The following is a 16,941-nucleotide window of genomic DNA, read 5'->3' on the forward strand; positions in this document are numbered from 1 at the left end:
CATGATCCTTTGCTCAGTTTAAGTGGATGCATATTGTAAGTCTCCTCAAATTATGGCAATAAATACATTGTAAAGTTAGTCCATTAAGTGTGACTAATCAAGGTAGTTTGAAGATTACAGAATAGTTTGAACTAGGGCTGCAGTGATTAATCCAATAGTTGTGACTAATTGAGTACAAAAAGTAATCGTAGGTGTATTTTGATAATCTTGATCATTATTTGGATGATACACACTCTAAAAAAGACATTTTTTATAACAAAGACAGTGGCATTTTTAAATCAAAATGTCAAAAAAAGAATAAACAATTTCAGATTTTCATAAATTATTCAGTCACCAAATTTCAACTTTTATTTGGTTGATAATGTATTTAAAAAGTCTCAAGGTATAACAGAAATAATCACTTGAGTAGCTGACTAGTAAAATTGTACACATTATAGAATTGAACATAACACAAGTTTGAACACATAACCCACCTGTCCTAAATTGTCAAAGTTGTACTTGCGGCGGATCCAGCGGTACCCTGCTTCCAGACACTGGGTCTTGTTGGTGATATTGCTGAGGTCCCGACCCTCGCAGTGGAAGAACTTCCCTTTGAACAGCTGCACAATGACAGACAGAGGGCCAGGACAAATTTACAAAGTACTGAAGAGTGTATAGATAAATAATGAACATGCAGCACATTCCATTGTACTGTAAAAGCCTACAGGCCAACTGTATGTTCCATCTGCTCTGCCCTGCTTTGTATGCAGCACAAGACGGGTTCATCTGCAAACCCTTATCATCATATAATGCTGTAGATAAGGTTTAAAGGCTATTATGATAATACAAAACTTTGTTACAACACATGTCATGCATACTAACAAAGTATGAACCTTCTGGACTACACTTGTCACTTTTCTGTAAGAAATCATTCATATCACTATTAAGAATTAAGTATTTCTTTCTGTATAAACAATAACAATAACAATAAAAACTAACAACAAATAAACACATTATTATACACATACTATTTATCTAAATTTAGTCTAGATCATGCTAATCTCATTGTAAAAAAGATTATCAAACAAATAAGCTAATAGAGTACCTGATTTTAATAGGGTAGCTGATTTTAATGTGATTTTTGTCAAGAAAAATCCTCTTCACATCATACATTGAAAAAGCTACTAAATAAGAACACTGAGACTGTAAAATATAATCTGTTCATTTTACATATCATTTTCTCAGGTAATAATTAATACAGACAGGATCCTTTTTTCATCCAATCAGGTACAATGTTACAAAGAATCATGGGAAATCAACTGCCTGACATTATCCTAGAGACTTGATTCTGTCATGGTTCATTTTGAGAAGTGGCAAAAACCAAACAGTTGGCAGAGATTGAAAACTATAAGGAAACAAATGCATGACACAATCCCAGACAGTTATTTCTGTGTCATGGTGCAATATCCGAATGGTAGGACTCAGGTACAGGTCCTTTAAAGGAAACAAATAAAATATAGAGAGAATTGAAACACAAACATGTGAGTAATACCAATCTAGTGCCTAATAATTTTGTGTAATAATAAATCTGTGGACTAACTTGAGAGCAGACAAAAGAGGTCATTTTCAGATGCAACATTCTGTCCCTGGAGCATTTTTTAAAACTTTGTAGTAATATCATCCTTTATCAGCAGCTAATTTGCATTCCACCTCACTTTTCAATCATCTGCAGCGCTCTGCCCTATTTTAGCTACAATGGTCTTTTGTGCAGGAAAAAAACATAATCAGGTTTGGAAGTTTAACAATAATAAAAAATAATAATTTAAAGGGCGCATATTACACTATTTTCTGATCTGTGTTATAATATTCATCAAAAACATACATGGAGTTGTGTTTTGTTTCACACATGTCCTGCATATTTAGGCTGAGTTCTTTTCTCAAAAAACACTCCACCTTGTGATGTCATGTTGCAATACAGGAAGTGCTCTACTGTGTTTTTAAACTTCATACACCTTCACTAGAATCATTTAGATTATTTTAGCCCTGTAATTTTCAGTCTCTACTGAACGAAAGGTAAAAGAGAGTTGTTAGCTTGAAAACTATTGCTTCATAATGTCACAAAGTGGAACAGAGCATTTTGAACTTTGGAGAAAAAAAAAAAAAATTACTCAAAGATTACTCAAACATGACAAAACACAATTCCATGTATGTTTTTGATGAAGTAACAACATTCTAAAATGGCTTAAAGCTCACAAGAGTTAATTTTGTGTAATATAGGACCTTTAATGTGTGAGGAAATATGCATATACCTGAACTCCAAGAATGCCAAAAACGATGAAGAACGCACAGCAGATGAGGACTATGTTTCCAATCGGTCTGAGAGAGGTGATCAACGTCTCCACAACCAGTTTGAGACCAGGCGCGCGGCTTATCACTCTAAAGCACATTCAATATTACATAAAATGATATCAAGTACCAAATTTCTGAACCTTAGTGACCTATATGCTTACCTCAGTGGTCTAAGAGTTCGGAGCAAGCGTAGGACTCGTAGGATGCCCAAGATTCGGTTTCCCCCAGCGGATGCTATTGACACCAGGATGTCCACTAGTGATACGAACACCAGGAGACCATCCAAAACGTTCCATGAACTCTGAAGATACACGCCTTTGCCAAAATAAAGGCCCATGGCACACACCTACAAGAGTTATAAAGGTGTAAATCCAACCAAGAAGACTCCAAACCAATCAGTCAACTGCCTTTTTCTTACCACCAATCACCCTTGTCAATAATCATTCCACTAAATGCATTCTCTGTAACCTCCTCTCCATTCCAGCAGCAGAACCATTAGCCATCTAAGCTACTCCATCTTCTTTTATTCACCCTAAGCAAGTGTGGGACAATCAACTATTTATTGCTCCTCACTTATTTGTCATCATCTGTTAAAGTATTTGGCTAAATCCAATGCTAATACTTTAAAGAAGTGAAATGTTATGAAGGAAAGAAATTTATTGCTTGCTGTTTAGGTTAGCCGAAAATTAAATGATTTTGCTGGCTGCGTTATTGAAACACTTTTTCTACTCCATGCCCCTCATAAATACTGAATAAATTAACACAATGATTAAATAAATTCATGGTTCTTTATGCTGCTTTCCCCAATGCCAAAAGCAATAACAGACACTGATCTGATCTATGAGTTAGAATAGCGGCGTAGACCTATTAAGATAAAAAAAAGATTTTCTCTTTCTTTTGATTTTTGTGGTAAATATAAATTAAATAAATACAATTTGTAAATTAGATGTCCAGGCCTTTTCCAGCTCTTCTTTGAGCCCCTGGTATTCTCTAGTTTCTTGTGTTCCTTTTTCCTGATGTTTCTGTCACTTGGTACTGCAACGTCTACCACAATGGCTTTGCTTTGCTCTGTTGTTTATCCACCACCACAATTTCCGGTTGGTTCCCCATCACCATTCTGTCAGTCTGTACCTGGAAGTCCCACAGGATCTTGGCTCAATCATTCTCCACTACCCTTGGAGGTGTTTCCCACCTTGAGCTAGGGGTTTCCAGTTTGTACTCTGCACACTTGTTTCTGTACACCATGCCCGCCACGTGGTTATGCTGCTCCATAAGTGCTTTCCCTGCCAGCATCTTACACCCTGCAGTTATGTGCTGGATTGTCTCAGGGGCCTCTTTGCACAGCCTACACCTTGGGTAATGTCTGGTGTGGTAGAGCTGGGCCTCTATTGCTCTATTGCTCAAGGCCTGCTTCTGTGCAGCCAGGATAAGTGGCTCTATGCTGTGATGTTCCAGTGGTATATCCCATGTAGGGGCTTGTCATCCCATGATGGTATCTCCAGGACCTCTTCCTTTGCACTCCACTGTCTGTACTGTACTGTACCTTTTGAGGGATCCTTTAGGATCAGGATCGTATGCCCTTCGGTTAGCCCCATCCCTTAGCAGCTGGTTCATTTGTGCTGTCAAATGCTCATGGAGAGCAGTGAGTAGGTGTAGCCAGTAGATGTGGATCATGTCAGGGCCTGGTGCAGTCCAGTTTTTCATACCTGAGACTCTTTCCTGGATGTCTGCCACTGTGATGGTGACCACTTGCTGTTGTCTTCTCTCAGAGCCACTAGCCACTGATGCCTCCTTCTCCCATATGCGAACAGACTGTTTATTATTACTCTTGGGTACTTGTTTTTTCATTGCACCTCTCTGGCACTCTGACAGTTGGCTCACTTCTTGCTGCGCTACCTTGATTTTAGCCTCTGTTTCCATGGTGGGGATTGTTTCTCATGGCTCCCATGGTTGCTCTTATAGCCAAGCATCTCTAGGATCACTGCTGCTGAAGTGTATATCAGCTCATTGGTTTCTGGATGGTTGAGGTAGGGATCACTCTCAATGTTGATTTCACATCTTCTAGGGGACTTTCAGAGAGTATTTTACTTAGCCTCTGTAAGTGGCGTCGGGGTTGCCTTATGTTTATTCGGGCCATGATCTTATCTTTCAGGTCAGTCGCTGCCTCGCTCAGCATGATGCTTATTGGGGCTTTGTACCCAATCTCCGCTTGGGGAGTTGATGTTAACTCCCCTCTGACCTGGCATCCTGCTTCCCCCTTGCCGTAACATTTGTGTTATACCTCGTCAATGTTGGAACACTATTAGTTGCTTAGCCGTAAGCTTGGACTGTGGGTTTCGAAGTAACCATTTGTCCCACATGTAACCACATGTAAACATTTATCCCCTGTAATCCTTCTGACTCGGGTCACTGGAGCAGTAGCATTCCAACAGAGCCTTGTTCTCGCCCATTTCCGTCTTGTTCCATTAGCCAGTTGAGCTAACCATTTTACATTTTCTTATCAAAAAAATATATATCTATATGTAAGGAAAATGTGTAAACTATGTCCATTCAGTTTCATTGAGAATGCTTGGAATTGCTGTCTCCTTGAAACAGTACTGACTGAAACATTTTGAAATTACAGTACGGCTATTGTGAACATAATGATTACATGATTACATAACGCTAACATAACAGCAGCACACTTGTATTTTATTGAAGGTCCCTCCATGGGTAAGTGGCGGTCTGCTGTTTGTGCAAAGCACTGTTACCACATTGAATGCCGTGGTTACACATTTTGTCAATACATTTATCCTCCCACCTGGTCCTGGAGGATTCACTTTTCACTTGACATGCAATGTTTTTGTCTCAGTAAATGCCTTAAGGGGCCTGACCCCCAGGCCACCTATTGATGATCACTCATGTATAGACTTTAACACACAGGAGCATCGCCATTATTATGCAGAGATTGGAAAGTATCTGTTCAGAAAGAAATAATCTGACCAATTATTTTTGAAATGTATGCAAACTACTCGAGGATTAAAAAAAGAACAAACATATAACATGCCTCCTAAAGGCTGCATGCCAATTTTGATTCAAAATTTCATAAACATGACCTAATTGTGTCCCCAGATATGACATGTTCAAATCAAATATAGCTTTTACTAACAACCACAGTAATGCTGATCTATTCTTAGTTATAACAACAATTGTCTTAACGTACCATTTATTTATGGTCCAACTGTTTTGGTTCTCATACAATTATCCAATCAGAAAGCAGAATGAGCCTCACATGAGTCTCTCATTTGGGTTGCCAGTTTCAAAGCTGAAATCCAGTTGATTTAAACCTAAAATGACTCTTTCTGATCTGAATCCTCACTACCTAAACCCCAGCACCTGCAGCCAATCATTAATCAATGCTAGTGCAGCATCTGCAGCTCAGTGACTGAATTCTGGAGGTTCTGACCTTGTACATGAGGCATTGCCTGTCCATGTATTGAGAATGAGAAAAACTTGTATTTGTCCTCTATATGAAGGTTAAGGCACTGGAAGGTTCAATTGTGATTGTAATACCTTTTTTTTCTAAACAACAAGAGCATAGGCTACATACACTTCCTATAAATATATTATAATTCTATTCTTCTAAGATGCTTTCAAACTGTGAGACAAATACAGGGAGTGCGTATGTCAATCTTTTGTACAAGCCAGTACATACAGTCTTCTTTATACTTACTTTAATCATCATTTCTCCGATGAAGATGACAGTGAAGATGTAATTGGACACGCTCAGAAAGACCCGCTCCTGTCAGTCACAGAGACACAAAAACATGAGTGCAGCCCCTCCCACACGGACACACACAGCTCTGAGGATTTTAACAGCAACTTCCATAATGAGCAGTACCATTGTAGCCGAAATATAATCAAAGCGTGTGAGGGGGAGCCCTGTTCTAACTAATGAATCCCCCACTGCTATTACATCAGCTATTCAAGTCTGCAGTCACTATTTCAGTGTGGGAATGTGTATGCAGGTTTTAGGTTCTGGGAATGTTAGCCACTAGTTTGGGTTGTAAGGTGATTTTTTTATTTTATTTTTTGTAATCCAATAAGTTACATGTGAAATAAGAGAAAGGTCTAGTGGAGATTAAACATGAAGTACCATCCATAACACTGGACTTAATTAGGGCATCATTAAGTGCAGTAGCAGCAGTGTATATAATGTCCGCCCTGTTTAAAAGGAAGCTTCAAGGATTCCCATACGCGTATGCAAATCTATGGGCCTATGGAATCTCCTACGAAGAATAACCTTTATAAATGCATTAGTAGAACTGGTATGAAGTAAGATTAATTCACGTGGCAATACCTGGTGCTATTTTTGTATTCTTAAAAGTGGCCATATAATATAAAATTGGTTTGGAGTTTTATAAAGACTCTGTGTACCTCAACTAACAGTGCTCTATCAGTATATTAGTTAGTAAACCAACAGAGAAGAGTTATTGTTGATTCAAATGTATTGCAGCACTATCGTGTGTTAGATGTATTCACCAGTAGTTAATCCAAGGGTTTTTTATTGAGTTTTATAAATAATTTTGGCTAATGTATGGTGTTGCTGCATTCATTGTTGCAACAAAAAAGGCAAAAATGTTAGATTTTTTACCATTACTTCTGTAAAGAAAGTACTATTAATTATAACTATACGTTAATTTATTTCACAAACAGTCATGTTTTTTGCAATGCACTGGAACTTTTGTGAAAATTATAGTCATCTAAATCTTATTTTTATGACTTTTACTCAGCATTACGTACCATAAATTTTAAGCCAAACAATGGAACAACAAATAAACAAATAGAAATTATTAATCTTTCAGCCCAACATAAAGTCAAATTATAAATTCATTCTTTTATTTAGTTATTTGGTTGGGACAATGCATGTTAATGACATGATTCAACATGAATGTAAATACACCGGATTATAGCCAAAGGATAATTTCCATCAGTTGTCCCAAGGGCGGGGTCACAAGGGGGTCAGAATAAAAACTGCACACTACACTCTTTGCACAGTTCCCATTATTGCACCATCCTAAATACTGCACATTGCACTCACTGCACAGTTCCCATAACTGTGCATTGCATTCATCACACAGTTCCCATTATGGCACCATACAAAACATTGCACATTCCATTTATTACACAGCCCCCACTATTTCAGTCAGTTTGGCCCATTCAAGACACTTACATTTTATACCCACCCCCTTCATATTTTGCCCATACTAGCAAATATGTCTCTATAGAAAAGTAAAAATCACATTGCCACACTAAATGAGTGCATGTTTGGTTTGACCATAACCAGTTGAGCTTTAAAAAAAATGTACGTGGGACATTCTCTCAGGATTACTGGGAGACTAGTCCACAGGTTCCTACCTTGGACAGATAATACATTCTGACCAAAGGTGGTCTGTCTGTGGGGGATCAGCAGGTCACCTCTGGTGGTGGCTCATGTTGTCCTGGCTAAATCGTCTTTATATTTGATGTACTCTTTTAACGCTGGTGGTGCGAGGGAGTGTAGAACCTTATAAATTAGGTAAGCTCTTTTAAGCTTGACCATGTTGTACAGTCCAATAGTCTGTTCTTTTTCAGAACATGACAGTGGTGGTGGGTAATGGGTTTTTCATCAAGTATATTTAGACCTCTTTTATAGAGGTTTTCAATGGTTTTAAGTGTTGTGGGGCAGACAAGAGACCAAATAGTTAAACAATAGTCTATGTGGGAAATGATCATAGAGTGAGTAGAAGTAGGTTTTAGCAGCACTGATGTTTAAGTTATTCTCAATGTGACAAAAATTCTGATTATTGAAGTGAATTAGCTGGGACACTTTTTTATATGACTTTTAAAGGATAATATTGGGTCTAGGATAACTCCAAGGCATTTCAATTCTGGGACCAGATCAAGTTCTACTCTGAGAAAGACATTTGATTGCTAAGGCAGCTGTGAGGTCATTTATGTCAATTGATTATATGTGAAACTGTTTCAGAAGAGGTAGGTTGTTGAGACCGTTGCTCAAAATGAGTCACAAGTCATAGAATTTGTATGAAGAGTCATAGCATTTTATAATGTATTCTCATACCTCATACAAATTAACATAAGGAACTGCATGCGAGATGCAATGATTTTAAATTCCATAAATATGACCCAACTGTGTCCCCAGATATAAGGTGAACCTGTTGAAATCAAACAAAGCTCTTATTTGTAACAATTGTAATGCTGATTTATTCTTAATTACAAAAACATTGGACAGGATGGCCATGTTTATGTTTTTTTGGTTCTCAAGATGATTATCCAACCAAAAAGCAGAATGAACGTCTAAACCTAAAAGTCCTTGCTCTGATCTGAATCCTCAATACCTAACCCCAGCACCTGCAGTCATTAATTAGTTCAAATCAGTAATCACTTTTGCTTTCTATCATGTTATAATGTTGTTCACTCATCAAAAACATGCCTGAAGAGTATTTTAGCAATCTCTCCTGGACGCTATTCAAAACCTCTTTGCAGTTAGCTGTAAGATTCTGTGCATTGCTCAGCTCACAAGACTACGTCACCCATGCTGCCACACAGCAATTCTCCATAAATACACAAAAGTGTGGCACAAAACTGTAGACAACAACTTGGCAAACCTCACGCAATGTACAGTAGTGTATTTTAGGGCAGATGCCTCCGATGCATGTCACAGATGCCGTGGACGCATGACAAAAACAGTTGATGTGTGCCCAGCGCATCAGTTGCGTTCTGCAAGTGTCTTTGGATGTTTTGTTTTCCTGGTCTCTTTGTGAACGACGGCAGACCAGGTTGAAAGAGTAGTGTATTTATTACATAAAACCCATCAACGGAAGCGATCAGCTTCGCAGTGGTATGTCTGGGTCCATAACTAGCCTTTATGCTAGCCGGTGCGCCCAGCATAATTAAGTTGCATCCAACGCGTGAACACTCAAGACGCGCCACTCTGATGCTTGAAAATGCACCACAAGGCGGCCTAAATATATGCTATGTGTTAATATCCCCTCTTTAGAGAAATGGCAACCTAGGTTCAGTTCTAATTGTAGTACCTTTTTTAACAGGCTGCATTCAGTTCCTTTAAGTTCAGTAAAAGAACCACACCTCCTCTACCAATGCTGCTGCTACATTCATGTGCATTCAAGTTCGTAGACTGAGGTCATTGCTGGGGAATTGATTGTTATACTTGCCTTGGGTTGAATGAATGCCACAAAAAAATCTGCTATAGCAAACAATAAGTATACTCTATTTGATTTTGGGCTCAAATACATCAAAAATCTTTAATATTTCCACAGTACTCTTGAATGAAATTGCAGTTTATGCACAATAGTCTATTTGGGCTTGTGTTGTGAAACATAATTAAGTCTATGGGCCTGTTCAGACCAGACATTAGTATGCGTCCTGATTATAAGTGGCTAGCCTCAATGCCAGCTGTTAGCTCTCCAAGGATCCTCAGGGCCTCCTAAGACCCAATCACTTCAGTGCTGTTTAGAGGTGGTCTCAAACACTTCTGATTGGTTCATTGGGAGGGTGTCAACTGATAAGTGTGCCCAATGCAGATGTCTAGAGTCAGCTCATATTTTGCTGTTTAGTGGATTTGTTTTAATGAATCAGGGAGGTCAAGGTTTAAGAATTTGACTTAAAAAAAAAAAAACATGATTAATAATGACGCCATATGATAAACATAAAATGATTTAGTATCAGACGTAATATCGAATAAGCTTCTCTGAACAGTTTAGTGCATTTTTCTTCATGCTCTGTTTGGTAAGGTACAAGTCACAGCTGCCCTGGGGTAGACTGCTAGAAGCAAGGCTGCCAACCCACGCTATGTTATAAATACTGTTAAAATAAATGTTATATATTACTACTTACATCATCTGTCTCATTTGTCCAGGAAGGTTCCATGGTAAAATCTAAAAGTACATCTGCACGATTTAGGAAAAATCTCTAATTTTTTTTTGAATTGTGATTATTAGATTTGCAGTTTATGTTCAAAGTTCCCATTTTGTGTCCAGAAGAAAAGACCAAAATATGAACTGACAAACTAATACATGAATCACATTTCAGAACATGTTTGCACAGTTTTTATGCAAAATAAGACAGGATTTTTAGTTGTTTGTAGAGGAAATTATGGTACTGCAGCCTTTGCGATTTGCTACTTGCATCCATTCAAATTGCAATTGCAGCACTATCTCAAAAGTAGTCATCTGGTCAGACACATTGTTGACTACCTTTGAGATAACCGTTTCCACCATAATTTGTCAGTGCACAAAATGTATTTTGTACTGTTTTGACTGGCAATAAAACCACCCATTCTTGATAAAATAACCCAACTGGAGTTGTATATCACATCATTCACGCTAGTTTCAGTAATCCTCTGTAAAAAGTCCTTTGCCTTTGAGCCTTACTCCATTCAAGTTTTCCTGAGATTGTGATGTCATACACAGAAACCCTGGGAAACCCAGTTGTTAGTTTAAAAATCATCAGCAGACTAATTTAAAGCACTTTTGCCGTCTAATCGCTTTCATTACTGCTGCGTGCTCATGTTCCTCATTACTTTGTTTTATTGCTTTCACTGTGGTAATTCCCTCTGGTGACAGCAGATGGCAAGCTGCACCAGATCAGAATATATTGAGCACTGAAGCTGTGAAATGTCTGCTTTTTTATTTTTTATTTTTTTAGATTAAGCATTATTTTAAGTTCAAAACAAGACCATTTTTAAAGGCCAATAACAATACAAGTAATGCATTATATTTGTTCAATAAAGCAGATGTATTATGCAAATTGACTTTTTTGTTGTTGTTTCCCCTCAAATTATAACTTAATCATCCACGGAAGTCATAGATTATAGATGTACTGTATAGCAGACACAAGCACAATATGTCTTCTTTAACAGAGTTGGATTTAACACTTTAACACTTATCACAGTTTAAAAGTACTATAATTTGTTACAAAGTGACATACAATTATTATCATTATTGTATTGGTAATTGGGATGACTGTATTATAGTCACAATAGTTATAACTCTGAAATATGATTTAAAGCTGAATATGTGAGCTCAGTGTGAAGAAAACAACATCCTGCCACATCTGAATCCAAGGTCTGTCAGCCTCACTGTTCCTTTGTCTGCGTTCCATCTTTGACTCTGCGCTGACCTCCACAATTCACTTATTTAATAGATGTGTTCCGGCTGCTCTGCCTCCACGCTGCACTCACACATGTTCTCATCATCATTTCATGTGCCACAACACACGGCTGTACAACATCAAACCTGCACCTTCCACCTTCAAACACACAAAAACCAATTGTCATATGAAACGCGCTGGCCTTGTAATGCAATTCGAAAGGTATGAGGTCTATTTCAATTAACTCATAGGTGAACATGATGAACCAGGCAGGAAGTAGCTCTTATTACTAGGGATGGTATAAGTTATCAGAGATATTGGTGATAATAGAGGATTTTCCCAGATATTTATATTGGTTTGATATTGAAATTTTAGCCGATATTTGGCACCAATATTTTGTTCTGCACTGCCCCAGGCTCTGTGTGCCTATGTGTCTTTCTCAGTTTGTCTTCAGTGCAGCAGATTTTTTATATATATTATTTTTACAAAAGTGAAAAGTTAATTTGTAAACTTTACTACAACATAACATAAATTTGTTCTGCACTTTAGCTTAATGACGGTAATGGCAAATACCGGTCATCAGACGCAACAATGAAAAAAATATGATATCGGTACTGGCAAAAAAAAATCCATATTGGATTATTCCTACTTATTCCAGTTGAAATGTAAATGCGTGCTGTACCATGCTGTTGGCCTGTATATCCGGTCGCTCCAGTGCGATGGTGATGCAGTTGAGGAAGATGAAAAGGAGAACGATGTGATCAAACAGCTTGTGTGTGATCACCCTCTGACACCACAATCGGAACCTAAAGGAAAAAAATCCATAAAACTCTTATTGATCCCAAACCTAGAAGACATAGCCTGATATGTCGGTATATATAAGTTTTCCAGATGAGTGTACATTGACTGTTTTGCTTCACAGGCCAAAAAACTGTTCTAAAGCTGCGCATGACACCAGAAAATTTCATGCATGTGAATATTAAACATGTGCCAAGGGGTTTGTAAGAGGAACAAAATAGAGCTGAAACTGAATAAAGGATACAATTACTACAACAAGTCCTCCTCTTAAAATGATAAGATTCCTTCTATTTTCTGGGCAGTACAAATTTTGCTCATAAAAAACAAAAAAATTCAACAAATTTAGAAATTAAATAGAATTTTATAAGTCTAATGGGATGAAAAAAACAAAATCCTACTGCAGTTTTGCTTTTGTACCGCAAGCTACAATATATCATAGTAAAAATAACCCTATTCTCTGTGTAATAACTTAACATGTGTATTTTCAGTGCTCTGTAATTAATAAAAAAATGTGCATGCCAACACAAAGCCTCCAGTTTAACCTTCACACGTTAGCTGTGAATTCTCTGGCAGCGCTCGCTAGCACCTCGGTCACTCAGGTGCTAACAAGCCTGCGTGTGCGTGCCTGTGGACTCACTCATTGTGTGGAGAGAACAGATACAGAGACCAGTCCTCATGATCACGGCACCACTGTGGCTCGTACGGCTCCACAATCCTCTTCAGCTTCACCCCAAAACTCTGCAGGTAAACAGCAGGTCACAAGTAAGGAAGAGGATACAAGCAGTAACTGCACTTTCAAATCAGTAGGGTGGGTTAAGGTTGTCAATTAAAATATTTTCCTCATAGTTTTCATTACTGTCATATTTTTGCTGACTAAAATTAAATAAAAACAAAATAAAAAGTAAGACTAAAAAATTACATGCATTTTTGTTGACTAAAACCATGACTTAAATGTTTTTACTGAATAATGAAAAATTAAACATAGATGAATGAAAGGAATGAGTGGAGACTAGATCCATGTTCCACTTTTCAATCGCAGAACCCCAAACCAAACCAGAAGAACATGTCTGTATGCAAGCACATACTATTTATCAGAGTTACCATAAAATAAATCAATTTTCATTACATCCATTTCCGTTTGACAAAAAAAAGTCCTAGACTAAAACTAAATTAAAATTTCTTGTCAAAGTTAACACTGGTGAATATTGAGGTGGAGGTCAGCTAAAATAATTTTTTCGAATACATTTAAAAAAATAAATAAATAATGGGATTTTATAATCTGTGAGCAATTTTTACCAAATTTTCCATGTAACTGAGCCAAATTTGTCTTGTCTGAGTACAGATATATTGTATAAGCAGCTGTTGAGTTGTGATGTAAGTTTACATCTAAGAGTTTTATTGTCCGATAATAAAGAAGTGCATGTTAGCTTTACTGTGACGCAAAACTACGTACTAGTCTCTGAAAGTTGTGGAAAAAGGTGAATAATTAGGATTTTTGGAATGCATAAGTAAGGAATAACTTTGGATCACTGCCAAATATTTTAAATACAGTAAAATCAGGTACCTCAGGCCTTTTTTTTGACTCCCTGCCCTCCATCTGAGACTTTGATATCAAATTCTAGATGTACATGCTTCATCATAACAATTTCCAAATATGAACTTTAAAAATTGACTGGTGATATATCTTTAATCTTCTGAATAATCTGTATTAGAAACACCGATTTTGATGGCAACAGTATCAATTCATGCCAATATGTAATTAATAACTGTGTAGAGTTCAAAGTTCTCATCTGGGTTACTTTGAAATGTGTTCAAAAGGTTTTTCAATAGTCTGTTGTGTGACTACGTTTGCAGAGAAATACCCAAACAAGCCTGATAACATAATTCCTACTCATTTGATTTTATATGTACTAGTTACATAAGCAAAACAAGGTTACAATTAATGAGCAGCACTTTTTGAACTTATAAGCATGTCAGCGCTTTTTAGTTGAGGCAGAACAATAGAAATGTCTTTGATGGTGATCTCCACGGTAAATAGAAACAAAGCCCACCTCCTCAAACTCCTCCTCCTCCTGGTCGCTGAAGGGCAGGGTGGGGACAGTGTCGTCATAGTCCGGGAGGTGAATGGTCGTGCCGTTACAGTCGGGAGGGTGGAGCAGGGGCACCTAGACATGTGAGGGGCATAATATCAGCCGGTTTCAAATGTTAATCCTCCTAGATATTTAGAAACAAAATTAGAACTAAGCCAAAGTCTATGTCAGATCTAAACTGGAATCAAACCACAACTAAACAAGAACAAGTGTAAACATAGCCTGAATATAATCTAGTACTTGCCAGAAGAATTACAATAAGATATTTTCCAACACCAGTGTACTGGACTGTAGAAGTCTCTGATAGCTTGCCCCACCTGCAGGTAGTCAGGCTGGTCCAGAGAGTGCTCCTGGCTGCTGGGGTTGGAGCTGTGTGTGTCTGAGAGCAGAGACTCCATCTCTCCAGACTGACTCCTCCGGTACAGACTGGGCCCTCTGCTCATGCTGGTCCAGCTAGAACGCCGGCTCTCTGAACCACTGTCCCACGGAGACTAACCACAAAGGACATAATGACAGGTTAGACTTCAATAGTGCATTATTCCGGTGGTGTTACGCTATTGTAGCCACAGCTGCCCTGAGATAGGCTCACAGAAGTGAGGCAGCAAATTTGCCACTAGCAACACTCACACACCACATTCATACTAGGCAAGGTGAGTTAAGTGTTTTGCATAAGGACACAACAACAGTATGCCACTGCACCTGGTATGCCCAGTGGTATCCCATCATAGGACTAACCAAGCTTGACACAGGGAAGGCTTTGAGTGAGTGTTTTGAAGCACTGTTTCAGATCACGTGATCTCTGCAAATGAAGCCTTGTGGTTCTGCAGACAGCCGACAGATAGTGCATATGTATTTCAATCGTATGCAGTTCTAGCAGACAATCAACAGATAGCACTAATCTCTATAACAATTAATGCTTTGTTGACTCATGATGTTTAAAACTTCACTCAACATCACTACAAAAAAGACATGTTTGAGTAACCTTCCAAATTTTGTCTGCTGCTCAAAACCTCAAAATGTTAAGTCCAACACAGTGATGTCATTGGGTGGTGTCTAATACATATATGCAATATAACTAGATCTTTTGACTTTATGCCAATAAACCATTCCCCCATTCAAACTCATGCAATCACCCATTCATACACCTGCATATGCAGACACAGGAAGCAAGCGGTATTAAGTGTCTCACCTGACAACACAATAGTGATATGCAATACCAAACTTTATGATCAATCATTAGTTAAACAGTTGAATATCTCAGCCAATCACAAGACAAATATTGTATAACAGAAGTCAAAACTAATGTGCATTATCCACCCTATGAACAACAACTGTGTGCACACAGCTATGTTAATGTAACCCTCCCATAACACTGCTAACTTCACTAATAATTCATACTAAAACACATACAGCAGATCAAAGGGGAGCAAACGTAGTGAAAAAGAAGACAACAGCTCAGCAACAGCATCAAATTTCACAAACAAAAGGACCAGCGAGCACAAGACGAGCTGCAAACATTTCATTACATATGAGCTCAGCAGCAGTTCACTGTCGACTTTCTGTTTGTGCTCATAGGCTCATGTTTGTGCCTGTAATGACTCCGACACAGCCCCTGATCCGGATGCATCCACTCCCATAGAAGCCCCAGTGACTCCCGGACCCCAGACAATAACATGTGATAAGAATCTCCCATTGGTGATTACACTGATACAACTGCTGGAGCTCAGTCCTAGATTTAATTTCAGAGTTCATGTTGTCATTTTATTTTTTGTAATACTAACAGGCCACATATTTTAAAATAGCATTATCTTATTTTAAAATCATAAAGTGGCAAAGTATGTACCGTATTTAAATCTATATAGCTAGTTCCAGCTCTCACAAACCCTTTGGTACATTGCTAGTATTCCCTATTCACATGCATGACTTAATTAGAATGTTGTTTTTTTTTTTACAATTTAGCAGAGGTGGGTACTCAGCTCCATTTACTTGAGTAACTTTTTAAAGAATTTATACTTTCCAGAGTACTTTTCAAGCAGCATACTTTTACTCCTACTTGGGTAATATATATATATTTTTTTATTGATTGTAATTTACTTGAGTAAAAGATTTGGTTACTCTTCCCAATGTAAGTCTACAGGTGACAAAAGCTTTATGTTGACAATGTAAAATTATTTGAAAGCGTATGTTTCTTGGACCTCTCTATCCAATTTGTGCATTATATTATGTTTTTTACTCTTACTTGAGTAACCACTACTTTTTAGTTCTACTTAAATAATATTATTTTGAAGTAATGTTTCTATTACTTGAGTACAATTTACTCTACTCTACCCTCTTCTGCAACTTAGTAATGTCATTTCATTTTTAAATACTACTATAGTTACAACAGTTACCATTTTAACAATTTGCAGCACCAACTTTTTTTTTTAGATAGGTAGAAGATAAGGCAGTTTAAACACTGAAATGCTGTGAACAAGCATAGTGTGTATGAGTGAGACATTTAGATTTTGATTGGCTAGATAACAAATTGCAAAAAGACACTTTTTGATGACCTCAGCAAATCTAGATTACTTAAACA

The 16,941-nt window shown here is 37.7% G+C and overlaps 1 protein-coding gene across 1 annotated transcript in view; it reads right to left on the reverse strand.

Annotated features, from left to right (window-relative positions):
- LOC117369797 (voltage-dependent T-type calcium channel subunit alpha-1H-like) overlaps positions 1 to 16,941 on the reverse strand; it is a 114,077-nt gene that overhangs the window by 26,989 nt on the left and 70,147 nt on the right. The window contains exons 17-24 of the mRNA XM_055222876.1: positions 14,684 to 14,857; positions 14,328 to 14,441; positions 12,914 to 13,014; positions 12,161 to 12,284; positions 6,041 to 6,109; positions 2,490 to 2,674; positions 2,289 to 2,415; positions 474 to 599 (exon numbers count right to left, since the gene is read on the reverse strand). Of these exons, the coding sequence (XP_055078851.1) occupies positions 474 to 599; positions 2,289 to 2,415; positions 2,490 to 2,674; positions 6,041 to 6,109; positions 12,161 to 12,284; positions 12,914 to 13,014; positions 14,328 to 14,441; positions 14,684 to 14,857 (1,020 nt within the window). The remainder of the gene's footprint in view (positions 1 to 473; positions 600 to 2,288; positions 2,416 to 2,489; positions 2,675 to 6,040; positions 6,110 to 12,160; positions 12,285 to 12,913; positions 13,015 to 14,327; positions 14,442 to 14,683; positions 14,858 to 16,941) is intronic.

Source organism: Periophthalmus magnuspinnatus, chromosome 1, assembly GCF_009829125.3.
Source record: "Periophthalmus magnuspinnatus isolate fPerMag1 chromosome 1, fPerMag1.2.pri, whole genome shotgun sequence".
NCBI classification, from domain to species: Eukaryota; Metazoa; Chordata; class Actinopteri; order Gobiiformes; family Gobiidae; genus Periophthalmus; species Periophthalmus magnuspinnatus.